The following is a 26219-nucleotide window of genomic DNA, read 5'->3' as shown; positions in this document are numbered from 1 at the left end:
CAATCAACCATTTATGACAAAAGCACTAGAATATACCTAGAAGGGGCTGATTCATTTGGCGTACTGTTCCTATTGCCTGGCATAATCTGTATGTGTACTGTACAGCTCGCTCTAGCTGGATAGATGTCGGTCCGGTTCTATAATTGAACCGGACTTAACAGGGGGGGGGGGTCATCTCAACAAAAGAAGTGTGATATCTAAGTTGTGAAGTCAGCATTAAAGGGACTGTAAACGTAATTTCAAGTTACTCTCTGTAGGCAGAGTGGAATGTCCGATTCGCACAGATACCCTTGAAAGCTTTATCTGGCCGAGAATGAATAAACTTTCAATGTTTCTCCTTTTGAAATTTGAATATTTTAATTGGTGTTTCTTTATAATTTGGCTGCACAAAACACTGGAGTTGATTGGCCTTTTTTTGAATTGAAGGCTGCTTGAAATTACAACAATAGTCTCTTTATAGAAAAATAGAAATAAAAAAAATTGTTGTACATTTTTTTTTGATTATTTTCACCTGATTGAGATGTGGAGGTTCTAATCTTCATATTTCTGGACTCTATCAAGGATAAATCCGACTCTTCAACCTTAAACTGACCGATTCTATCGGCAAAATCGTCGGCCAGCCGAAATGTCTGCTCTCGGCTTTCATCGACAGGCGGTGGTTGACCGCCGAAGCGCACCACGTCTAAAGCGTTTTCGGCGGCGGCGAACTTTTGTAGAAGATTTTCGTAATTTGATTTTAACTCGTCCAGAACCTTCTTTGCCTCCTGTTTTCCCTTTCTCTCCTTAACATACATCATTGAAATCAATTCTTTTATTTTTGTCATATTTATTTCACTTGATTGCTGACATAAAGATGCCCAAAGTTACATGGCCACTGGTGGTTTATGACCGGTAAAGATAAAATTTTCCCTATAAAATTTGCAAATAAAAAAGTATGAAACGAAAGACGAAAAAAATAAATAACTGTTTTTTTCAAAATAGAAATAAATGAATAAAAAATTTAGCCCCTCAATACATTATCAATTACATCAGACGTTTTTGCTTAGTTTTTTGTCAATATTTTCTTTCAGGGTCCAAATTTGACATTGCAAATCTAAATTGCTTGATTTAAACACGTGTTGTTCTCACACAATACCGAATTTCTACCTTGACAGAAATTTTATGCCAAAAACTAACCAAACGAATTAAAAAACAAACATGTTAGAATTATAAAGATCATTATTGAAACATTTTCCCACTTTTTCATTGTGCAAATATTGCAAAGTTTAACAAAAATCTTGGAATTTTTGTTATTAACTATTTGTTACACTGTTATTTTGGTTCGCAGTGTTATAAAGTTTTTGGTCAGAAATTTTCTCTTTATCTTTTTAAATTTAATTATTTTAGCGAGGGACAAAATATAATCTAAATTGGCGAGAACCTTCGAGATATAGAGAAAATTTAAGTCCAAAAACTTCATAGAACGTTGTGCCATAATTATAGTGTTATAGGTAATTTTGATACGTTCGTGTACTTGTCTTATTTCAATGGCTATTTTTATAGATCAAATAAGCTTTGACACAAAGCAGAAGTAAAAAAATAAAGTAGATTTAAATTTTATATTATTTTCAATTGAAAAAAAAAATTATTTTGGAAATATCCTAAATTTTTTGGAGAAAAACCGGGAACCAATCAAAACATTATAGCACACGTGCTATAATGTACAGTTAATTTATCTCTATAGCACGATGATTTCTTTATAGCACGTTTATTATGAATTTCACGATGAAGTGAGGAAGAATGATAAAGTACACAATAGTTTCATAATAGTTCTTAAAAACTACAAGATCGATTTACAACACAAATGTCAGTTTTAAGTATTATGAAAGGCAAAAAGAATTGTACATCAAGAGCTGGGAACTTTAGAATGGATAACCTTTAATCCCAACTACTTAATCTGAATATCCACTGTGGAAACTTTTCATTTTAGTCCTTAATCCACTCTTTTTTTTCTCCAATGAGAGTACAGGAATATAGTTCGTAAATTGTATTGACCAATGACAGCCTTGAAAATAAATTCTATTATATTAGAGAAATCCGCAATTTCAAACAAATAAAGAATATGCTGTCGGCCATTTTTTATCGGCGAAGAAAAATATTTGATAATACGTTTGAGATTCTTTTTTAACCAAGTTTAACTAATGTATTAATAAATAAATGGGTGAGAAAATAAATAAAAGCCCTTCCAGTCAAGAAAACCAACAAATCTGGCGTTCCTAGAATCAAATTTGTTGATCTAAATATTTAATCTCAAGACTAACATAATCTCGAGATTATGTTAGTCTCGAGATTAGCAAAAAGAGAGGATTAAGCATTAATCTCGATATCCACCATTCAAAAGTTCCCAGCTCAGAATGAATTGTTAAAAAAAGGGAATTAACAAGATTTTATCGCTTAAGGTCCTGAAGGAGATGGAATTCTCTCCAAATAAAGTTTGTTTTTGCACAGCTATAAAATTAGGCTTAACTATTTAGATCAAACCGACTTTAAAGTGTCGCAAATCCTCAATCTTAAATTTGTGGTTCATCTGGAGATTTTTTGGCTGGTGTATGAATTTAGTTTGTGATAGATTTCATGAACTATGATACTTTTATGGACAAAGATACTATTTATGGCAGATTTTTGGAATTAGTTACTGTTTGGAGTAGATTTTTTTAATTTAAATGTTGGCGAATGGGATTCCTTTGGGTGTAATGGATGTAAATTAAACCTAGATGAATGCTGCCCTATGATTATGAAGATTGAAGATTATAAAGATTTTAAAGCTGCAAATTATGGTGTATATATGGCTGGAGATTTAAAGAAGAAACTGGGGAAATCCTAATATATTTCTAAGTGAAGTGATTCTACCTGGAACACCATATGAAGAAGATCTTCAGGTTCGATAACAATTTCGTCCAACCCATCCCTGGAGAAATACCTCGCCTTCGTCTCGTAATCTGAATCTTCAGGGTCGAAGATGGTGTCGAAGTCCCGCACCCCGAGGGAGATGGCGGACTTTGAGAGGTTGGTTCTCACACACAGCTGCTGGGAGAGGTTGGGGTTGGATTTGGACTGGGATCCTAGCTTGTTGTCCTCCGGGGGTTCTGACCTTGACCTCTGACCTCGGTCCTCCAGGTTACAGCAGCTAGGGTAGGACTTCAAGGTAAGGGATGTCAGGGAGTTCTTGGGGTTAGATCCAACCAGGCATACAACTACAAATATCAAGATTTAAAGGGAGTGTTCACGAAATCTTGGTAAGATATTAATACTATGGTTTTCGGGCTTTCTGTATCACCCCGACTAACTTAGAAAATATTTCAATATGAAATGTTTTAAAATGTTAAAAATGATTTTCACCTGATTTTGAAGGAGAAAGGTTTCCACAACTTTTAGACTTGTTAGATAATGTAAAGTTTGGACGAAACTTCTCCTCCAACCTTGTCTGAAGGTTACCCCCGTCCTAATAAACATAATCATAATTATATTATATATTATATATTATATATTATATATTTGCTGGCTTACTGTCTGGATGTACTGTTTGACCTTCGACTCCACGTGACTGAAATCCGGTTTTCTGTACTCACACCAGAATATTATCAATAATAATAATTATAGCGATAATGATTATCATCATCATAATAATAATAATAATAATACTTCTAATAATTATAATACTGAGAGTAATAAAACATTGGTAAATATATTTTTTAAACTGGCGTTTCCTTGATTTAAATATGGATGAATTGCTGGCGGATTTGGTTTGGAGAATGGAATTACTACTAGAGGATTTTGATTGATGAATAGATGAACTGCTGACTGATTTAGAACGGTCCAATTTGGCGGATTTTCGGTTTAAAGTCCCAACTTTCCCGGATTTCTCAATCTCGGCTGAACTTGCACTACGGTACATACGTCCCTTGTCCTTGTTGGTCTGTGTAAGCGTAAGACCGGTTCTAGTCTGTATCGGTGTGTTGTACAGGAAAGAATCATCGTGCAAACCAGTTTTCTCCACGGGAGAACCGGTTTTGCCCGGAACCGGTTTCTGAGTTGTCTCCCTGGGCGGAGAGGATCGAATATATCGTTTGTTGGACTGAACTCGAGATTTGTTCTGAATAAACCGGGGCTTTATTTCAGAGCGCTCAGAGTCTGAATCCCTAATAAAAAATGATAAAATAGAAAATTACAAAATCGAATTAAAAAAAAACAAAATTATTTAAGTGCAAAAACTTGACGTGATTTTTCTCAAAAATCTAAACTTCAAGGTTTGAATAAGAAAGAAGGTTTGAATAAGAAAGGAGTCTTTGCCACAAACTCGGATTTTCTAATCCCTTTATCTTTGTATCACAGTGTCGAAGGCATTAGATATTTCAAACTATGAAATATGTTAAATCAAATTATCAAGTTTGAAATAATAAGGATTAAAAAATTTGAGTTTATGGTAAAATTATAAATATAAATATTTATATATTTATATAAGCTAACCTAGGAGTTGAAGGGTTTGATCTAGAAGGAAGAGATTCAATCAAAGATCTAAACAAAAAGAAACTTATAAGATCAATCCAACCCATATTTTATATTATTTTCTATTAGAAAAGTGCACTGAAGTTCGGTGGAAATATATTTTCTGTAAGTGTTAGCAAATAATGGAAAGGGGTGAAGGATTAATCAGTTAAAATATTTTAATGCTCGGTATTAATTAAATGATTTCGGGGGTACGTTTTATAACGAATTTTGTACATGGACTCTCCGCTCTTAGCATTAGCTATAGATAATGTACATGGACTCTCCGCTCTTAGCATTAGCTATAGATAATGTACATGGACTCTCAACTCCTAGCATTAGCTATAGATAATGTACATGGACTCTCCACTCTTAGCATTAGCAATAGATAATGTACTATGAAGCTCCGCTCTTAGCATTAGCTATAGCTATAAGTAAAATAACCAGCGATCGAATTCAAATTTAATTTGGATTCAGCCTATACCCTCTTTTATTTTTCGCGAATACTCCTTTTAAAAATGCTCAGGTCTTTATTCGGCCTTTTGTATGCAAATTGTAAACAAGCCACTTTTAATGAACAATTTTATTTTATTTATATTTTATTTTATTATTAAAATTTATATATTTAATTTATATGAACATTAGACTTTAAATTTTGAGAAGAGTTAAATGAAAGACATCAAGTATGACTTTACACAGACCCATTTGAAAAACTAAGTTGATTTACAAGCTACTGGTAAAAACTAGTTACTTTATGACAATATCAAATATACAAAAGATTGATTAAATGTCGTCTTCCTATTCCACAATTTCATGGATCTCACTTTATTATTTAAATCAGTTTTTTATTTTAAAAAGAAGATTTCAGAGTGTAGGTTTTTTAGTTTAAATAGATTGATTAATTTCATCACTTCTCGGCCTTTTGGCTAAAATCAAAGTAGACAAAAAGAAGAGTCAGAAAAAAAAGATTTAATAATCTGAAATCTAGAAATGATGTTTTTTTTGTTTTTAAAGGGACTGTACGTGTTACTTCCAGTGAGTCTCCATTCAAAGATGGCAATGCCCGATTTACAAGAGTACCCATCAAGTGTGAATTAGTTATTAATGTTTGTGTCCATTTAGACGTTTTTTTCATTTGCGGCTTTTCTGCTAATAAGAAGAAATCGAGAAATTCACAAAAATAAACACTTTTCGTGTCATAAAATACGTAAACTTTCACATTTTTTTGATCAGATAAAGGTTTCAAGGGTACTGTTGTAAATCGGGCAATGCCATCATTGCATGGAGGGTCACTTGAAATTACGCTTACAGTCCCTTTAATCTCACCCAAACTTTTGCATCTGCCGTCTAGAGGGATTGTTTACATCCCTTGGAGAGTTCAGGATCCTTGGTTTATGAACAGATCTCCCACCTCGTTCATGAACATAAGGTTCAGGTTTATGAACAGATCTCTCAGCTCGTTCATGAACATCAGGTTCAGTTTCATGAACAGATCTCTCAGCTCGTGCATGAACATCAGGTTCAGGTTCATGAACAGGACGCAACACTTTAACATCTTGTTCAGTTTGTTCGTCAAAGTTTTCTTGTCTCATTATCGGAACTAAATATTTTTATTAACTCATTATCCGACTACAAGTATTATCCGACAACAAAAAATATCCAAATACAAATAATATCCGACAACAAATAATATCCAAATACAAACAATATCCGAAAACAAATTATATCCGAAAACAAATAATATCCGACAACAAATAATATCCAAATACAAATAATATCCGACAACAAATAATATCCAAATACAAACAATATCCGAAAACAAATTATATCCGAAAACAAATAATATCCGACAACAAATAATATCCAAATACAAATAATATCCGACAACAAATAATATCCAAATACAAAAAATATCCGAAAACAAATAATATCCGAAAACAAATAATATTCGACAACAAATAATATCCGACAACAAATAATATCCGACAACAAATAATATCCGACAACAAATAATATCCGACAACAAATAATATCCGACAACAAATAATATCCGACTACAAATAATACAAATAATAGGAAAATTATTAAATTAAAAGAATAATTCACTGTTCATAATTTTTAGAGGGTTAAATATTGAGTCAATTTGTTTATCAAAAAATACTGCAGGTCTAAAACATATTAAAAATTCCAGCAAAAGATATAAAAATCTCAATCCGTAGTTGTTACAAAATTCGGACGAACCCCGTGGTCTTCATGTTACATAACTTAATACTTTTAAGTACAAAAGTAAAAGAAAGCAAAACTATGATAAATTAACATTAAGATTCAAAGCTAAAATTTAAATTACATGAAATTCTACAATGTACCTTATTTATACATGTTAAACTCGTAAACAATAATAAAACAATGTTTTAATATTAATCTGTCTGTAAATATGTCAAACTAGGGAAGGGGTGCAGGGCCACCCTGAGCCACGCGAAATGGTCTCCAAGCCTCTGAATTCACAGTTGAGTATTTAAAATGACCTGGTGCTACCCCTATCCTTTAGAATAATGTATAAATAAAAAAATATTTAATTTATAATAGTATTGCTATGTTTTTGGATATTTGAGAAAACACTGCATATTTATTTAAAGATTAAATATTTTTGCTCTAAAAAATGTTATTTATTACTTCTATAGTATCTATTCAAAGAGAATAGAATATATATTAGAGTGGAATTTAGACAATCCCTCGGTATGAATTTTGTCAGTCCTTTTCAGCCTGAAAGGGAGTTCAAAGTGTACAAATCATGTAAATGTTCACAAATTATATGCAGTAGAGTACATTAATACAGAATGTTCCCTAGACTATCCATTTCAAGTTCAAATTTTTAAAAGCTGTTAAACAAACTTTATAAAATGAATTAGGTGAATAAAAAAACATTATTTGATTTATAGTTATAACGGAAAATCATCGTTTGTAAAGTGAAAGGCATAGAGTCTATGTGAAATGATCATTGGTCAGTTATGAAACCAGCCTATTTCATAATTTGGTTTTCTTTTAATATTAATTTTAGATTTTCTATAAAATTATGTTCCAGGGCCCAAAAGGTTATATAGCGCAAATATGTGAAGTACACCTGCAGTATGGAAACAGTACAACACTTTTTACATTTTTTCTAGGAAATTCCACTCTAATATATATTCTATTCTCTTTGTATCTATTCTTCTAACGTTTACGCGCCAGGTCATTTGAAATACTCATCTGCGAATACGGAGACTTGGAGACTATTAAGCGGGGTTCATGGCGACCCTGCATCCCCTCCCTCACCAACCATAACATCGAAAATAAACATTTAGATGTTAAAAAAAGGTTTATCTTTATTTTTAAATTTACAATTTTTTTTAGGATTTGTTATAAAAATCTTTATTTTTAAATTTACAAAATTTTTTAGGATTTTTTACAAAAAATCTTTGAAAAATTGTTTAAAAATGATGCTAAATACCTGCACAGTCGAGGTCGAAATCTTGAGATAAAGTTGTGGAAAACTGACGAACTGGATTCTTGGACTTAGTTCTTGATTCACTTGGTAACAGTTGGGACTTTTGTGATCCGGACTTTATGGATCCGGACTTAAGGGATCCGGTTACTAGATTGGATTTGGAACCTGGTGGAGACAGATGGTGTTCAGTCTGTTTTATGGATTGTGATCCCAGTTTTTGTAACTTTATGGATTGTGAAGGAATGGGACAGGGGTCTATGGATTGTGAAGGAATAGGACGGGGGTCTATGGATTGTGAAGATAAACTGGATTGCTCTGTAGCCTCCTCTATCACAGATAAATAGTTCCTGCGAAAAATGAATAAATAATAGTCAAAATATGTTTTGTAAAAGTAGTGTTTAAAGAACAAAAGTGGTGTTCAAAGAACATTAGTAGTGTATAAAGAGCAAAAGTAGTGTTTAGAGAACAAAAGTAGTGTTTAAAGAACAAAAGTAGTGTTCAAAGAACATTAGTAGTGTTTAAAGAGAAAAAGTAGTGTTTAGAGAACAAATATAGTGAGTAAAGAACAAAAATAGTGTAAAAAGAACATAAGTAGTGTTCAAACAACAAGAGTAGTGTTTAGAGAACATAAGTAGTGTTAAGAGAACGAAAGTAGTGTTCAAAGAAGTAGTGTTCAAAGAACAAAAGTACTGCTTGAGAGAACAAAAGTATAGTTTAGAGATGAAAAATAGTGTTTATAGAACAAAAGGTAGTGTTTAGAGAACAAACGTAGTGTTCAAAGAACAAAGTAGTGTTTAAAGAGCAAGAGTAGTGTTTAGAGAACAAAAGTAGTGTTCAAAGAACAAAGTAGTGTTTAAAGAACAAAAGTAGTGTTTAGAGAACAAAAGTAGTGTTTAGAGAACAAAAGTAGTGTTTAAAGAACAAAAGTAATGCTTGAGAGAACAAAAGTAGTGTTCAAAGAACAAAGTAGTGTTCAAAGAACATAGTAGTGTTTAAAGAACAAAAGTAGTGTTCAAAGAACAAAGTAGTGTTTAAAGAATAAGAGTAGTGTTTAGAGAACAAAAGTTGTGTTCAAAGAACAAAGTAGTGTTCAAAGAGCAAAAGTAGTGTTTAGAGAACAAAAGTAGTGTTCAAAGAACATTGGTAGTGTTTAAAGAGCAAAATTAGTGTTTAGAGAACAAAAGTAGTGTTTAAAGAACAAAAATAGTGTAAAAAGAACAAAAGTAGTGTTCAAATAAATAAATAAAACAGTCACCCATCTGTCCGAAGAGAGTTATGGGAAGAGCCCACATCACCGCACCATCCCCAAAGGGAGTAGCGGGGTGTCATTGATGGTTGGCCACACAGGCCAAAGTGTGTACCACCAAGCATGGGTCAAGTTTAATGGCGTACTGCCACAAACCCTCTGCACACTTACCAGTTGCATGAAGGTCCTGTCGGTACCTTTCATGAAAATGATAATACAGTATTATTTTAAGTACTGCTAATGCCAGATGCCTCAGAAGGTACNAACAAAAGTAGTGTTTAGAGAACAAAAGTAGTGTTTAAAGAACAAAAGTAGTGTTTAAAGAACAAAAGTAGTGTTTCAAGAACAAAAGTAGTGTTCAAAGAACAAAAGTAGTGTTCAAAAGTACTACTTGAAAGAGCAAAAGTAGAGTTTAGAGTACAAAAGTAGTGTTTAAAGAACAAAAGTAGTGTTTAGAGAACAAAAGTAGTGTTTAAAGAACAAAAGTAGTGTTCAAAGAACAAAAGTAGCGTTTAAAGAACAAGTGTAGAATCAAAAAAAAAAAATATTCTTATTACCTGATCTCCTGATCTTCTCTCTCCAGTGTATCTGGAGCTGAAGCTGAACCAGGAATTATTGGTTGAAAAGTATTCTCACTTGAAAAGAAGTTCTCTGTATTAAAAGCAAAATCCTGAATTTCAACAACATTTTCAGAACTACAGTCGATAAACACATCACTGACAGCCTCACATTTCCAGGCGGCTACATTATCACTGTCGCTTATGTAATCGACGTCACTTCTGGCAATAAGAATGTCGCTTGTGCAGCCGACAGAGGGAAGGTCGCTAAGTACGTTGTCACTTTCTGACAAGTTGTTTCTTTCTTCTAATATTTTCTGCACACAATCAGCTGCCTGCCGTTCTATACTGCTGTCATATAATCCTTAATAATAATAATAATGATAATAATGATAATAATAATAATAATGATAATAATATAATAATAATAATAATAATAATAATAATTAATAGTAATGGTAATAATAATAATAATAAAACACCTGTCGAGCCAGCAAAAGTTTCATCACTCTTAATACTTTCTATGCTGTTCAAACTAAACATATTTTTTTATACAAATAATCTGATTCTAAAAATCTACCATCAACTAATTCTAAATTTAAAAATAATACTGTTTAGAAAATCTAAAATTTTTGAATGTTGTGCATTGTGCAGGGGGCAAATCAATAAGCATTTTGCCAATTATTTTTTACCCTGAGGCTTCCTGTGATTCAGGATCAAAAAAAGAAGAGCAAATCTTTTCAACATTTTTTCTTACACTACTTACACAAATTTTGCCCCTGACAGAAAATGTATGCAGAAACCGAATCAAAAACGATCCAAACATAAATGTGTTAAAATAATCATTTTTAAAATGGATCAGACCGCTATCTTCTTTTGAACTGATTACTTGTAATACAATCAATTATTCTAATATTAAAATCTCTGCAACCTCATATAATAACATTTAATCAAGTTATCAAGTCTACTAGATCAATGTGGTCATAGTTTGAAAGATAAAAGATTCACACCATCAGGTTGCACAGATATAGGGATTAGAAAATTCTAGATTGCTGCGAGTAATAAGTTTCTTTGAAAAATGTACCTATAGCTGGGCTGATGAACCAGCTGAGGTTGACCTACTCGCTGGTCTAGTTCAAGATTCTCCTTGTACTCAGTACAACTTAGAGATTTCAACGGTGAACACGCAGCAGACGATTTAACTGGAGACTTGTCTACAGATCTCGTCAAGCTGCAGGATATAAGAGGAGATTTGATTGAACTGGAAAGAGATTTGTTCGGAGATTTCAATGATTCAGTCGGTGAGATTACTGGAGATCTGTACACTGTACACAGTGATTCTCGCGGATTTTTTGATTTGGAAACTAAGGAATGCGCGGAGTTTTGTAATTTTTGACTAGATATAGTTAAAGCTTTTTCAACTAGGCCGGATACAAACAGATCGTTTAGTTCACTTATGGCACTTTTATCACCAGCATCAGTATTTATTGAACTAGACTGACAGCTCTTTGAAGATGGAGATACATCTGAAAAAAACTTTATTTAAAAAATTATTTTCTTCAAAAAATTAAATACTTTTAACCAGAAATGCAGGGATAGATTCCTGATAGATTTCTTTTTTAAATATAATTTTTCATCCTGGAAAATTATTCATCGTACTTAATCGATATATATATATTTATATGTATATAATTAAACTAATTGAAAATGAACTTAATAATCCGTTAGATATAATTTGTAAATTAAGATTCCATTTAATTCTATTAAATCAATAATAGTTCAGACATGAGCACTAATCTAAATAAAAAAGAAGAACTTAGAACCCCCCCCCCCCAAAAAAAAAATAACCGACGTTTTATTAAAAGTGTATCACTGTGTGCTAGACTCCAAGGTTATTTATATACACAATGTATTATCAAAGTTAGACTAAAAAAGTTAATTAGAAACACCTGCACTTGTGTAGTGTACAGATGCGGGCACAGAGAAGGGGGTGGGGGGGGGGAATAGAAACTAAAAGTTATAATAAAAATTCGGCAAAATATTTTAAAAAAATAGATTCCACTTTTTATTTTAAATTTGCCTACCTTGTTTCTGAGACAAGGCTGTAGAACTAGATAGAGCAGCAGGTTTATCAAGATCAGCTGATAACCCTATTCCCACATTTTCTCTGGGAGTACGCCGGAGCGTTTTCCCGGATTTTCCAGCATCAGCTGATCCGCGTGAGAACTGAGACTGGGCTCGCGTGGTTTGTCGGAGACTAGAGGTTAAAGATGTATTAGAGGATCGTGACCTCGGTTCATTTAGTATTGATGAGGCTGGGTAAGACTTTACAGGATTAATTATTCCCGGACTTTCTACTCTTTTCATCAGCGTTGGAGGATTTTTGGTATAAAATACATTTTTTGGTGTTGATTCTGCCGAGGTTGTCACGGTAAAAACGTCCCCACACATTTCCACTTTTTGATGTCCGTCCTTGGACCAAATTTCATGGTCCGAGAGAACATCTTCTGGCAACTTTGGACCACCTTGTATGAAATTTAGTAAAGGGTCCCCTGGCAGAAAATGTTCTGAGAAACTACTCTCTATCTCACTAACTGATCGATCCTAAAATTATCAAGAATAAAAAATCTAGAAAATTTAATTTTTAATTTGAAAACTCACCAAACAGCTATCCTCCTCCATAATACTGGGGCATTTTTCAGCCGATTCACATTTTTCTTAAAATATACATTTTTCATTCGTTTGATACTAAAGATACATATACAAATTTAACAACATTAAAAACAACTTTATATTGAAAATATAAATTTAATACAATAACATAAATATTATTTTGGAGTTTTAATCTTTAAAAAAATAAGATAAAAGAAATTTTAATTTAAATCATATTTTTTTTGACTGAGTAGATCTCTTCTGGTTGGTAGAGTTATAAATATTGTAAAAACTAGTGATACAGGGATACCCACTAAGAATGAGACTTGCATGTCGACATAAATCAATTAAATTTTGATTTTGATGATGTATTAGATTTTATATCAAGGAAAGAAATGAAGTATAAAGTTGCAATGAACCATGATTGAAAAAAACTAAATTAAAGGGACTGTAAGCGTAATTTCAAGTGACCCTCAATGCAAAGATGGCAATGCCCGATTTACACCGATACCCTTAAAAGCTTTGTCTGAACAAGTATGAATTAGATATCAATGTTTATAATTTAAAAAACTGATTATTTTCAACTGTGGTTTCTCTATAAAAGTGACTTGCGTTTTTCTTCTGCAGGAAAACATTTAGGAATTATCAGAGTTTAACATTTTTAAACCTGGAAGAACGATAATATCTTCCACAATTTTTTCAAGGGCCCAGTTATGAATCAGGCAATGTCACTTAAAATTATGCTTACTGTCCCTTTTAATTTCTACAGTCGTCTCTAAAGCCTCTTCTTTTGAAGGTTATTCCTGTAAAGTTGGTTGGTTTAGGTACAGAGGGACCCACAAAGGATGAGACTGTACGGACGACCTGAAACTATAAGTAAAATTATAAAAAGTCCAAGGTTAAATTTAGTCTACCGCCTTGAATAGTCTTTTAATGACCTATTTATCGATTTGGCACTTGCGGGAATCATGATTATCAGGAAACAGACAGTATCATTCCGTACAGTCGTCTTTGAATTCTCATCCTTTGTTGGAAACCCTGTGAATCTTGGCAACTATTAAACCGCAACTCCAGGTCTAGCTTCGTTAAACCGCAACTCCAGGTCTTGCTCCGTTAAACCGCAACTCCAGGTCTTGCTCCGGCTCCGTTGAGAATCTCTGACAGTTTCTCAATATTCTTACTCAGCCCTTCATTGTCAGGTCGGGGCTGGGACCTACAGATAATTAGCAGATATTTAATAAATAGTTACTAAATGAATGAATAAGAAAATGAATAAAAGAATGAATGAATAGAGGGATGACTGACTGAATACTGAATGAATGAATAAATACATGAGAATGAATGAATAAATACTACCTATTAATAAGCTGAAGAAGATTAATATAATCTAGCTGGGAAAACATTGCTCCTCTCTCCACTATATGGGTCAACATCTCACCTAGAGTACTTATTACTATTAAAGGGACAGTAAACGTAAGTTCAAGTGATCCTTGTTTTACAGAATAGCTTGTTTGATTCACAACGACTTCTACAACAACAACAACAATAAAAACAACAAAAACAACAACAACAACAATATCAACAATAAAACAGCAACAACAACAACAACAATAACAAAAATAAAAACAACAACAATAAAAATAACAACCATATCAACAACAATTAAAACAAGAACAACAATAAAAACAATCACAACAATAACAATAACAAAAACAAAAACGACAACAATAACAACAACAATAATAATAACAATAAAAACAACAACAACACTAAGGACTATTCTACCTGGGGTAAAATTAACCAGTTCATAGAAAGTTTTAGCTTGGTCCAGTGCAACTTCTCTCCGACCTAGAAAATGGTTTTAAAATGGACAAATACGACATTTTTAGAAAAATAAGACATGAGGAATAAAAGAAGAAAATAAATTTCTGACTTATGTGAATTTGTTTATATAAAGATCTGGCAACAGATAAGAAGAGTTTGTAACTAAAGACACTGCATTAAAACGACTGTCAGCATAATTTCAAGTGACCCTTCTTGCAGAGATAGCAACGCCCGACTCACAATAGTACCCTTGAAATCTTTATCTGATCAATATTGTGAAAGATATTGTCGTTTTTCTAGGTTTAATATTATTCAATTCTAAAAAAGGTTTTAAGGGTACCGTTGTAAATCGGTCATTGCCATCTTTGCATTGAGGGTCACTTGAAATTACGCTTACAGTCCCTTTATTCTAATTTAAATCTGTACAGTGCTATGTACACTGTACAACGTTGTACAAAGGAATAACCTGTTACGCTAGTAGTCAGGGTTTGTTGAACAGAAAATATATTCCTTGAAAATCAAATATAAATAATAAAACTTGTTGAAGAATAAGGACTTCGGAGTTCATAATAAATTTTTTCAAAAGACCAATGAGAGTAGTGTATTCTATTATTGTTTAATATTTATATTACAGGCCAATGAAAGACCGGTATTCTATCATTTTTTATATAGAGGACCAACAGGAGCAATATATTCTGTTATTGTTTAAAGTTCAATGTTCATACTTCAGAGCAATAAGATTAGGCTATTCTGTTATTTTTTATGCTTTAGACCAATAAAAGCAATTGTGTCAATGTGTAATATGATAGACCAATGAGCGTATTGCATTCTTTCTTTTTTTCTTAAATTACAAACCAATGAGAGAAGGCTATTCTATTATTGTTTATGATACAGACCAATGAAAGATGGGTATTATGACTGTTCATAGCTTAGACCAATAGGAGCAAGGTATCCTAAGAGCAGGATATTTTATTGTTGTTTAAGCTTTAAACCAATAAGAGCAGGGTATTCTATTATTGTTAGCACTTTCGACCAATAAGTGGTTTTATATTAATGTGTAAAAATGTATATAATTAAGACCAATAAGAGCATGTTATTCTATTTATATTTGTTTTGTTCCTGCACATCTTCTTTACTCCGTTTCCATTCATCTTCTTAATAGTTGCTGCAGAGCTGATCAGTATACCAGATACTACGAACCAATCAATAAATAAATCAATAAATCAATAAACCAATAAATCAATAAATCAATAAATCAATAAATCAATAAATCAATCAATAATTAAAAAAAACAATAAATCAATAAACCAATAAATTAATAAATCAATAGGTTAATGAATCATTCAGTGCATAAATTTGGTGAATGTCTAACTATAGTTTTAAATTAATAGGTTAACAATGCAATGAATCAATAAATTCATGAATAAAGCAATTAATCATACAGTCTATAAATATGTTGAATGTGTACTTCTATAAATAAACTGTGAATAAATTAATAAATAAAAGATTCATCATTAATAAATGCTTTATAAAAAAATGAAATTAATAGTAAATAACTGAATAAATGCTATATATATATATATATATAAATGAATGAAATTATTAATGAATAACTGAATGAATGCTTTATAAATACATGAATGAAATTATTAATGAATAACTGAATATATACTTTATAAATAAATGAATGAAATTAATAATGAATAACTAAATGAATGCATCATTAATAAATGCTATATAAAAAAATGAATAAAATTATTAAAGAATAACTAAATTAATACATGAATGAAATTATTAATGAATAACTGAATGAATGCTTTATAAATACATGAATGAAATTATTAATGAATAACTGAATATATACTTTATAAATAAATGAATGAAATTAATAATGAATAACTAAATGAATGCATCATTAATAAATGCTATATAAAAAAATGAATAAAATTATTAAAGAATAACTAAATTAATACATGAATGAAATTATTAATGAATAACTGAATGAATGCTTTATAAATACATGAATGAAATTATTAATGAATAACTGAATATATACTTTATAAATAAATGAATGAAATTAATAATGAATAACTAAATGAATGCATCATTAATAAATGCTATATAAAAAAATGAATAAAATTATTAAAGAATAACTAAATTAATACATGAATGAAATTATTAATGAATAACTGAATGAATGCTTTATAAATACATGAATGAAATTATTAATGAATAACTGAATATATACTTTATAAATAAATGAATGAAATTAATAATGAANAATAATAATAAAAATAATAATAATAATAATAATATTAATAATAATAATAATAATAATAATACCTAGATGAGAGACTCCCTCAAATATATATTGAATACGACGGGGTTGAAGAGCAGAATCAAGAGCATCTTCTACAGCCACCAGATCCCTAGTTAATCAACTATTATTATCTTGAAGAGCAAAACCAAGAGCATCTTCTACAGCCACCTGATCCCTAGTTAATCAACTATTATCTTGTACAAAACAAAGCTGCGGTATATGTGTTTGTTTGTACTGTTGTACGTATTCAGCAGGTCATTCTATACCGAGTGTTTTGAAATTCCACGGAGAACGCTGGGAAATTCAGTTCTTTCATCGTTATTAATAGACAACCCACCATTCATCGAAGTTAAGAGTGACGCCCATCCCTTCACAAAGATCAGTGGATAACAACCCAATTATTCATTCTTCATTTTTTTTACTTTTAAATAGTTTTATTCAATCTTTGTCTTTTATCAACGCCATTGCCCCAAAATGACGAATTTCTAATGGTAAGGTAAGAGTTCAGAGCTGAAATCTTTAGAATGGTGGATATCGAGATCAAGGCTTAATCTCCTCTTTTTCTTAATCTCCAGATTAAATATTGCTTGTTCTCCTCTAGTTATCAATCTCCAGATTAAATAACCGATTAAGGATATCCCATTCTAAATTTTTCAGCTCAGGTTCAATTTTTTTAGTTATACCAGGAAACACGCTAAGACCATGCTAACTTTATTCTCTAGGAGCTTTAAGCTATGAGCTAAGGGTTTTCTTTCAAAAGTTTCTTTAAAGGATATAATTTAGCCCCATCTGAAATCCCGTCTCATACAGTTGCTTGACTATGAATTATCTAACCTGTTAAGCTGAATGATCTCATTACTAGGATCCGTAGAGTCAGGTCCGCCAAAATACTGAGATGGACCTCCCCCTAGACAATTCAATATATATTTTTTAAATTCTTCTTTACAAACAATTAAGTATATATACATAATATAAATATAGTTATAAGTACATAAGGGAGCTCATTATGCAATGGAAAACAGCAGTAAACGCAGAACATAGATTATAGTTCACCTGGTCCCTGCAAGAGGGATAGAATATAGTTCACCTGGTCCCCGCTAGAGGGATAAAAGAATATAGTATACCTGGTCCCCGCTAGAGGGATAAAAGATAGAATATAGTTCACCTAGTCCCCGCTAGAGGGATAGAAAAATATAGTTCACCTGGTCCCTGCTAGAGGAATAGAAGATAGAATATAGTTCATCTGGTTCCAGCTAAAGGGATAAGATAGAATATAGTTCACCTAGTCCCTGCTAGAGGGATAGAAGAATATAGTTCACCTGGTCCCTGCAAGAGGGATAGAAGATATTATATAGTTTACCTAGTTCCAGCTAGAGGAAGAGAAGAATATAGTTCACCTGGTCCCCGCTAGAGGGTCAGAAGATAGAATATAGTTTACCTAGTCCCAGCTAGAGGTATAGAAGAATATAGTTCACCTGGTCTCCGCGAGATGGATAGAAGAATATAGTTCACCTGGTCCCCGCTAGAGGGATAGAAGATAGAATATAGTTCACCTAGTCCCAGCTAGAGGGATAGAAAAATATAGTTCACCTAGTCCCTGCTAGAGGGATAGAAGATAGAATATAGTTCATCTGGTTCCCTCTAGAGGGATAAGATAGAATATAGTGCACCTAGTCCCCGCTAGAGGGATTGAAAAATATAGTTCACCTGGTCCCCGCTAGAGGGATATAAGATAGAATATAGTTCACCTGGTCCCCGCTAGAGGGATAGAAGATAGAATATAGTTTATCTGGTCCCCACTAGAGGGATAAGATACCTATTCCCGCTAGAGGGATATAGAAGAATATAGTTTACCTGGTCCCCGCTAGAGGGATAGAAGACAGAATATAGTTCACCTAGTCCCCGCTAGAGGGATAGAGGAATAAAGTTCACCTGGTCCCCGCCAAAGGGGAAGAAGATAGAAGAAGCAGTGAACTCGAACCTCCAGATGAAGAACAAGAAGACAAATATCTCCGAGTTCTACAAACTCCTGGGCCAAGGATATCAGGGTCTGAAGGGTACTCTCAGGCAGTGCATGATCCTATACAAATAAAGTTAAAGGGACTGTAGACATTTAATTTTAAATGACATTCCAATAGTAGAATAGCATGTCAGATTCACAACGGCACCCTTTGAACCTCTGTTTGATTAAGAATGAAAAAAATATTCAAGTTTTTTCTTTGAAAATTAATGACTTCAACTGTGGTTTCTCCATATAAGTGACATACAGAGACAAATGGAAGAAATTGTCAGAATTTAATCATTTTCAAGCTAGAAAAACAAGGATATCTTCCAAAATATCTATTAAATATAGGGTTAAAGAACTTCGTTGTTAATCGGGACTAACCCCTCTGTTAAAAGTTGTGCATGTGAAATAGGAAAATGACAGATCTTGTTATAAAGTAAATAATTTTACCAGTAGCTTCAAAATATGTGAAAAAAGCAATGTAAATAAAGTATTTGAGAAGAATAAGCTTCAAAATCATGTTTTAAATGAAATGAGTCAGTGTACAATTACTGTACACTGACTGTACAACAGTGTACACAGCACAATTGCTATGTTTTATGTTCATATTATTATAAGAACAATCCTGCATTTAAAGAGATTGGGGTCAGCACTTACGTTCACCCAAGTGTCATTGGACTATTTCAAATCAAAACAGTCGTATTCCCATTCCACAACTTTTTGTGTCTCCCTGTAATGAAAATAAAACTACGTACCTTTAAAGTTTTGCTCAAGTTTAAAACAGATCTTGCAAACCAATCCAAGCTTTCATGTAGTTGGGCCAGAGATCTGAATTTTATCATAAATTGTCTAATTTTACTATGAACTATCTAATTTTATCATAAATTATCTAATTTTACAATAAATTATCTAATTTTACAATAAATTATTTAATATTACCAAAAATTATCCAATTTTACCATTGATTATCTAATTTTACCATAAACTATCTAAATAATACCATAAATTATCTAATTTTACCATAAACTATCTAATTTTACCATAAATTATCTAATTTTACCATAAATTATCTTATTTTACCATTAATCATCTAAATATTACCATAAATTATCTAATTTTAGCATTAATTATCTATATATTACCATAGATTATCTTATTTTACCATAAAATATCTAATTTTACCATAAAATATCTAAATATTACCGTAAACTATCTAAATAATATCTAAAAAATCCAAAAGGGGGAAAAGTTATTTTTCATGAAAATATTATATACCCCCGAAATATTATCTTGCTTCTACCTAAGTTGGTTTGAATCTGAGAGTATCTCATGTTGAGGAATATCTGAGCTCCCCAGATTCTGAACAAGGATCTCAGTTTCCTTCCGGTTCCTCTTCTCAACCTCCTCCACACTCTCCTCAACCCCTCTCCCTCCTCCTCCCCCTCCTACATCATCGTCCTCAAATACAGCCTCCCAGTTAGGCAGCGACTTCAGGAATCTAAAAAATATAATAATTTATATCCTTGGGGCACAATTAAATTTGATTTTAGTAAGACCATTTGGATCAAAACGAGTCACTTTTCCATCCCTAATGGCCAGTTTCTGATCTCAAAAGAGTTTTTCTTGATTTCAATCCATTTTTTTTTTTCATCCCGACAAGCTATTTTGTTATTTATTCTTCTTTTGACCACTGTGATTTTACCTTTAAATTTCCTAATAGTTAAGCCACGTGCACTGTGAACTTACATTGAAACATCCTTGGCCCACTGTGATCTTACCTTGAAATATCCTCGTCTTTCGCCCATTGTGCGGAGATGATACGTTAATCCTCATCCTTGACCCACTGTGATCTTACCTTGAAATATTCTCATCTTTCGACCACTATTTCTTACCTTGAAATACCCCGTCCTTAACCCACTGTGTTCTTACCTTGAAATATACTCATCATACACGTGAACTGTGAACTTACGTTAAAACATCCTTGACCCACTGTGATCTTAACTTGAAATATTTTCATTTTTAGACCACTGTGATCTTACCTTGAAATATTCTCATCTTTAGACCACTATTTCTTAACTTGAAATATACTCATCATACACGTGCACTGTGAACTTACAAACATCCTTGGCCCACTGTGATCTTACCTTGAAATATTTTCATTTTTAGACCACTGTGATCTTACCTTGAAATATCCTCGTCCTTGGCCAACTGTGATCTTACCTTGAAATATCCTCGTCCTTGGCCAACTGTGATCTTACCTTGAAATATCCTCCTCCTTGGCCCGCTGTGATCTTACCTTGAAATATCCTTCTCCTTGGCCCACTGTGATCTTACCTTGAAATATCCTCGTCCTTGGCCCACTGTGATCTTACCTTGAAATATCCTCGTCCTTGGCCCACTGTGCTGAGATGATACGTTTATCCTCGGTATCTGGTTGAACTAAACCTCTGTACGCAGCGCCACATATCTCCTGAACAAAAAAGGAATTGAGTTTGGAAAGTATTTTAAATTTTGAAAATACCATGACATTTCGATTTTCGAAATATACAATTTTAGGGTACTAGCTGAAGTGCCCAGCGTTTCCCGTGGAATTCTAAAACCTAAAAACATTTAAAGAAAAAATTTCAAACTTTGAATGAATTGATTAACACGTATTTCATGAGAATGTTGTTAAGGTTATTGCAGAAAATTATGAATTTTTGAGTAAAAAGTATTTAAAGTATTTATAATCCTGTTAAATATTCGAACTCCATGAGTAATGAGTATCAATTTTAAAAATTTCTTTAAAAAAACTTTTTAAAAAAGTTTTTATTTCAACTTTGAAAAGTTGGTTTTCATACTAGTATATAAATCTTTCTTTGGGGCATGTGAGGTCATACAAAAAACGCCGCTGAAACGTGTATTGGGTGAATTGGGTACAAGCAAATAGAGAAGCCAAACTAATGATTTAATGAATTACATAATCTTTGTACAGTAATAACTCGAAAACTGTTGATAATGAAGACGACATTATAACAATACGCTTGTGTTTTGATGTTGTTACAAAGCAAAAAGTTTTATTTTTAACTTATTAAATCACTTTTAAAGATTATGGGATCTTTTAGCATTGCAGAATTCCTTTGTCTTATGCTCATTGAACTATTTACAGTCATAACTTGAGTCTAAAAGTCGTCTTTATATTCCAGGGTATTCTGGTTCTCATCGTGTATAAAAAAGCTAGTTATAAAGAATACCTTGTACTGCATGAGTATGTTGCACATGATGGTAAGGAAGTGGGTTGAGTAGAGGGGGAGGGTCACCATCATCTCTCCTAGGTCCTAGAAATAGGATTATATGTTTTAAAGGGACTGTTTACGTCGAACTGTTGGTTTAAAGAAACATCAGCTGCTCAAAACAGTGCCCTTCAAAGATGTCTTCAGTTTTTATCTTTCAGTTAAGTTTGGCATAAATCACATATTCCTTTATTCAGAATAATAAACATCATAAATCACACATTCCTTTATTCAGAATATTAAACATCATAAATCACATATTCCTTTCTTCAGAATAATAAACATCATAAATCACATATTCCTTTATTCAGAATATTAAACATCATAAAAAATTACAAAATGACAATTCAAATTCGAATATTTACCTCAATGCTTTTCCAAACATTTACAGTGCTCTGAAGCAGGGGGCGAGAAACCTAAACATTTTGAAAATTCAAAAACAATACAGAGGCCGAATTAAAAAAATTTGAGCCGCGGCTTTAAGCCACAAACACCCGGTTTAAATTATGCGCCGGCTTAAATCTTGAAACATTTGATACAATTTTAAGTGGAACTAACCATATTTAAGCCGCGGCTCAAATTCTTTAAATTCGGCCTCAGTATGAATTGTACAAAGCGAATAAATGACAAAATACGCTATAAAATATGACATATGTGACACCTGAAAAAAATTAATAGAAATGATATATAATCACTTCCCCCCTCCCTTATAAAAAAGTTTAGGGGGAACAAATATTATCAATGAAAGGATGAATGAATGAATGAATGAATGAAAGGATGAATGAATGAAAGGATGAATGGAAGGATGAATGAATGAATGGAAGGATGCATAGGTGCAAGGATGAAAGGATGGAAGGATGAATGAATCAATAAATGAATAAATGAATAAACGAATTAATGAAAGGATGAATGAATGAATGAATGAATGAATGAAAGTAAGGATGAATATTAGGATGAATGAATTCATGAATATCCTACCTTGAGGTTTCTAAGTATCTCTGAATCTGTGACAGATTTCCAAGCATCTAAGCTCTGACTGGCGGAGTTCAAGGAGTTGGAGATATCAACGTGGATTTGTCCCAGGAATACATCCTATTATTATAATGAATAAATGAATAAATGAATAAATGAATAAATGAATAAATGAATAAATGAATAAATGAATAAATGAATAAATGAATAAATGAATAATTGAATGAGTTTACCTTAATATAGTCCATGAGGAAGGCATAAAGAGTGCAATGAGTTCCAGGTTGACATTTCAGAGCCTTCAAATAATAAAAAAACATCAAAATTATGATTTATAATACAGATCGCCTGATAATTAAAAAAAATGGTGGTAATTTGAGTTAATAGTTTGAAATGTACTTGCCAGGTGTCTCTGTAGTCTCTCTAAGTGGTGGTAATTTGAGTAGCTAGTTTGTAATGAATCCGCAAGATGTCTTTTTAATGGTAATTTGAGTTGCTAGTTTGAAATGTGCTCGCCAAATGTCTCTTTAAATAAACCCACAAGATGTCTCATGAGTGGTTCTTTCAAATGCTAGTTTAAAATAAAACTTGCCAGATGTCTTTAGGTGGTAATTTGAATTGCTAGTATGAAATGAGCTCGACAGATGTCTCTATATAATAGTTTGAGTTGCTAACTTGAAATGAACTTGCCAGATGTCTCTCCATGTAGTGGTAATTTGAGTTGATAGTTTGAAATGAACCCACAAGATGTCTCTTTAGTGGTAATTTTAAATACTAATTTGAATTGAACTCGCCAGATGTCTCTGTATATTAATTTGAATTTTCTAGTTTGAAATGAACTGGCCAGATGTCTCTGTATACCTTCTCTATCTGCTGAATGAAGGCGATGAGCTGGTTGAAGATGAGTGTGATATTGTGAGGGTTGGCGTCACACACCAGAACCTTCTCATCTCCTCCTCCTCCAAACCCTTCACACACAACACACAACATAAGTTTTATTTAAACTAAAGTCTAAATCTACTATGACAAATACTTATATTATAATGAACAATGACCATTTTTTAAAGTACAAAAGTTCCAACGAAAATTCAAAACTGCACGTAAAACGTTATCAAAGTTTTCAATGACGGTGAAAACCTTGTTTTCAGTTGGATTTCTATTAAAAAAAATCGGAAGAAAATGTTCCCAAAAAAAATTAATTAAAGACAAATACCAGATTCTTCAGCGTTATTTTCTCTCATAAAGTCGTTGATAGTTAGCGCAGTGGAGGAACTATCAAACCTGAAATAAATAATTTATTTTCATAAATAATAGTTACTAGGAACAATTTTGATTTAAAAATCCAATGATTTACCTAAACAGAGAGGAGCGCTTGGGCCGCGCAATCTTACGACGCACAAAGTATGAGTTGATGTCAGCTGTTGGCTCACTGTACAGTTCAATATTAATCACCTGATTGTACATAAATTAAACATGGCCGCCAGACTTAATGAAATATTTTGGAATTTCCAAATAAAGTGAAGTGAGGTTTAGATTCTTAGAAGGATTAAGTAATAATCATCTGTTGGTAAAAAGGTGTCATATTTGTTTGTGGAAGAATGTGATTAGATCTTAATGATCGTTGGGGATCTTCTGTAATTATCTTATTTTTCTTTGCAAACATTTATACTCTTGTAACATTAATATCTAGTGGTTGAGATTGCTATGAAAGCTATTGCTGAAGATATTGTCCCTAAAGTTGTTGCTGGTGTTCTGATGAACGTTGATGCTGCCCATAGTGCTACTGGACTTGAAGTCCAGATAGTCTGTCAGCAGAACCTAAGTATTTTTTTCAATTAACAAATTGATTAAATTCAAATTGAAACATCTAAATTCTAAATTAACGCATAAACTTATATAAACAAGCATTGTTTCATTAATTGATTAGGAAATGAACTGTTTGACCGATTTGGATGTTATTAATTGATTGCTTAATTTAGATTTCCTTTATTTTATGATTAATTGATCTACACATTCATGCACTAATTGATTGATTGGTTAATTGATTACATATACTTTAATTTTTGATTAATTGATTGATTGATCTACCTGAATAACAGATTGAACCTTAGACCAAACATCTGCCAGATCTAGTCGGACCGGGTCGGCTTTATGCCGAGTAACTGCTCTCTGCCCAGCCTTGGCTGCAAGACGGTACGCGTCAACCACACGGTTCAGCTGGGAGACCACAGCAGAGAAAAGTTGAGGAAGAAGGCGTTTATCCCCCTGATAAAACCAGTTCGTTTCACAAAATTTAAAAAACTGTCATTGTAATTTAAAGAGACCCTCCATTAAAAAAATGGGCATGCATGATTAACAATGGTACCTTTAAATCTTTTTTTATTAACTATTTGAAAGATAATATCGTTTTTCCAGCTTGAAAAGTGTTTAATTCTGATATTGAAACCAGTGTGTATTACAAAATAAAAATTGAAAAAATTAGGTATTAAATTACAAGAAGATGATTTTAAAACTTTTACCCTTTTTCAACAAAATATTAAATTTGCATTCCTGATAAAAGTTCCCATTTTAAATGTTATTTCCAAAGAGTTTTTATGGTAAGTGAGTAAGTATATAAGTAATTGTAAGTAAGTAAGTAACCCAGCGTTGTTGTAAGTTACGATTTTAGCTGTTTTCACTCAATCCACTCCACTTAGAATATCAAAACCAAATTACAAACATTTCCGGGGCTTTTCCGAGTTCCCCAATCAAAATTTGAGGCAAATCGCTCCAGGGGTTCCTGAGTTACGGTCTACAAACATTCCCGGGGCTTTCCCGAGTTCCCCAATCAAAATTTGAGGCCAATCGGTCCTGGGGTGCCTGAGTTATGATCGGACAAACAAATAGAGATTACAACTTTATATATATAGATAACAGAAAAGGAATAAATTTGAGAAAAACTTTAAAAATTCAAATAAAAAAAAATGTTTTCCTGAGAATATTTAGCAGTGTCAAGGAGCTGATGTGTACTCCTGGTCAGAATCTGGAACAGTTGACCCTGAAGCTCAGAGGTCAAACTCTCAATAGCCTCCGGTAACCTTAAAGGGAGTGTTCTTGAAATTAGAGAGTGCATGCGAAATGAATGAGAGTTTGTCAAACATTTCAGGAAGAGTTTGCATAAAAATAAAGAGTTGTGTAAAAATAAAGGATGTATTTGTAAAAATAAAGGGCGTATTTGTAAAAATAAAGGGTGTATTTGAGAAAATAAAGGATGCATTTGTAAAAATAAAGGATGTATTTGTAAAAATAAAGGGCGTATTTGTAAAAATAGAGGGCGTATTTGTAAAAATAAAGGATATATTTGTAAAAATAAATAAAGGGTGTATT

At 32.3% G+C, this 26219-nt stretch overlaps 2 protein-coding genes across 11 annotated transcripts in view; both read right to left on the bottom strand.

Moving 5' to 3' along the window:
- LOC111706317 (uncharacterized) overlaps positions 1-13586 on the bottom strand; it is a 28694-nt gene extending 15108 nt beyond the window's left edge. For 6 of the 7 annotated variants that reach the window (XM_023479160.1, XM_023479161.1, XM_023479163.1 and 3 more), the window contains exons 1-13: positions 12473-12963; positions 11896-12415; positions 10896-11337; positions 10294-10346; positions 9812-10175; positions 8012-8355; positions 5851-6124; positions 4507-4554; positions 3747-4178; positions 3537-3598; positions 3379-3483; positions 2890-3233; positions 512-782 (exon numbers count right to left, since the gene is read on the bottom strand). In XM_023479160.1, coding sequence (XP_023334928.1) covers positions 512-782; positions 2890-3233; positions 3379-3483; positions 3537-3598; positions 3747-4178; positions 4507-4554; positions 5851-6124; positions 8012-8355; positions 9812-10175; positions 10294-10346; positions 10896-11337; positions 11896-12415; positions 12473-12493 — 3280 coding nt within the window. In that variant the 5' untranslated portion in view covers positions 12494-12963. Of the gene's footprint in view, positions 1-511; positions 783-2889; positions 3234-3378; positions 3484-3536; positions 3599-3746; positions 4179-4506; positions 4555-5850; positions 6125-8011; positions 8356-9811; positions 10176-10293; positions 10347-10895; positions 11338-11895; positions 12416-12472; positions 12964-13500 lie in introns of those variants that run through there. The other variant, XM_023479162.1, reaches the window with a different exon arrangement.
- LOC111706319 (exocyst complex component 4) overlaps positions 13083-26219 on the bottom strand; it is a 17233-nt gene continuing 4096 nt past the window's right edge. For 2 of the 4 annotated variants that reach the window (XM_023479166.1, XM_023479169.1), the window contains exons 7-27: positions 25825-25930; positions 24942-25118; positions 24586-24671; positions 24208-24282; positions 24067-24134; positions 23715-23821; positions 23090-23152; positions 22863-22976; positions 22250-22300; positions 21846-21929; positions 20985-21082; positions 19913-20110; positions 19368-19440; positions 18540-18687; positions 17442-17514; positions 16631-16716; positions 15407-15479; positions 14754-14797; positions 14249-14311; positions 13820-13901; positions 13552-13676 (exon numbers count right to left, since the gene is read on the bottom strand). In XM_023479166.1, coding sequence (XP_023334934.1) covers positions 13577-13676; positions 13820-13901; positions 14249-14311; positions 14754-14797; positions 15407-15479; positions 16631-16716; positions 17442-17514; positions 18540-18687; positions 19368-19440; positions 19913-20110; positions 20985-21082; positions 21846-21929; positions 22250-22300; positions 22863-22976; positions 23090-23152; positions 23715-23821; positions 24067-24134; positions 24208-24282; positions 24586-24671; positions 24942-25118; positions 25825-25930 — 1969 coding nt within the window. In that variant the 3' untranslated portion in view covers positions 13552-13576. Of the gene's footprint in view, positions 13532-13551; positions 13677-13819; positions 13902-14248; positions 14312-14753; positions 14798-15406; positions 15480-16630; positions 16717-17441; positions 17515-18539; positions 18688-19367; positions 19441-19912; positions 20111-20984; positions 21083-21845; positions 21930-22249; positions 22301-22862; positions 22977-23089; positions 23153-23714; positions 23822-24066; positions 24135-24207; positions 24286-24585; positions 24672-24941; positions 25119-25824; positions 25931-26219 lie in introns of those variants that run through there. The other 2 variants (XM_023479168.1, XM_023479167.1) reach the window with 2 other exon arrangements.

This window comes from Eurytemora carolleeae, unplaced genomic scaffold, assembly GCF_000591075.1.
Source record: "Eurytemora carolleeae unplaced genomic scaffold, Eaff_2.0 scaffold260, whole genome shotgun sequence".
Taxonomy (NCBI): domain Eukaryota; kingdom Metazoa; phylum Arthropoda; class Copepoda; order Calanoida; family Temoridae; genus Eurytemora; species Eurytemora carolleeae.
The sequence above is the reverse complement of the archived record's forward strand: the minus strand, read 5'-3'. Positions and strand labels throughout refer to the sequence as shown.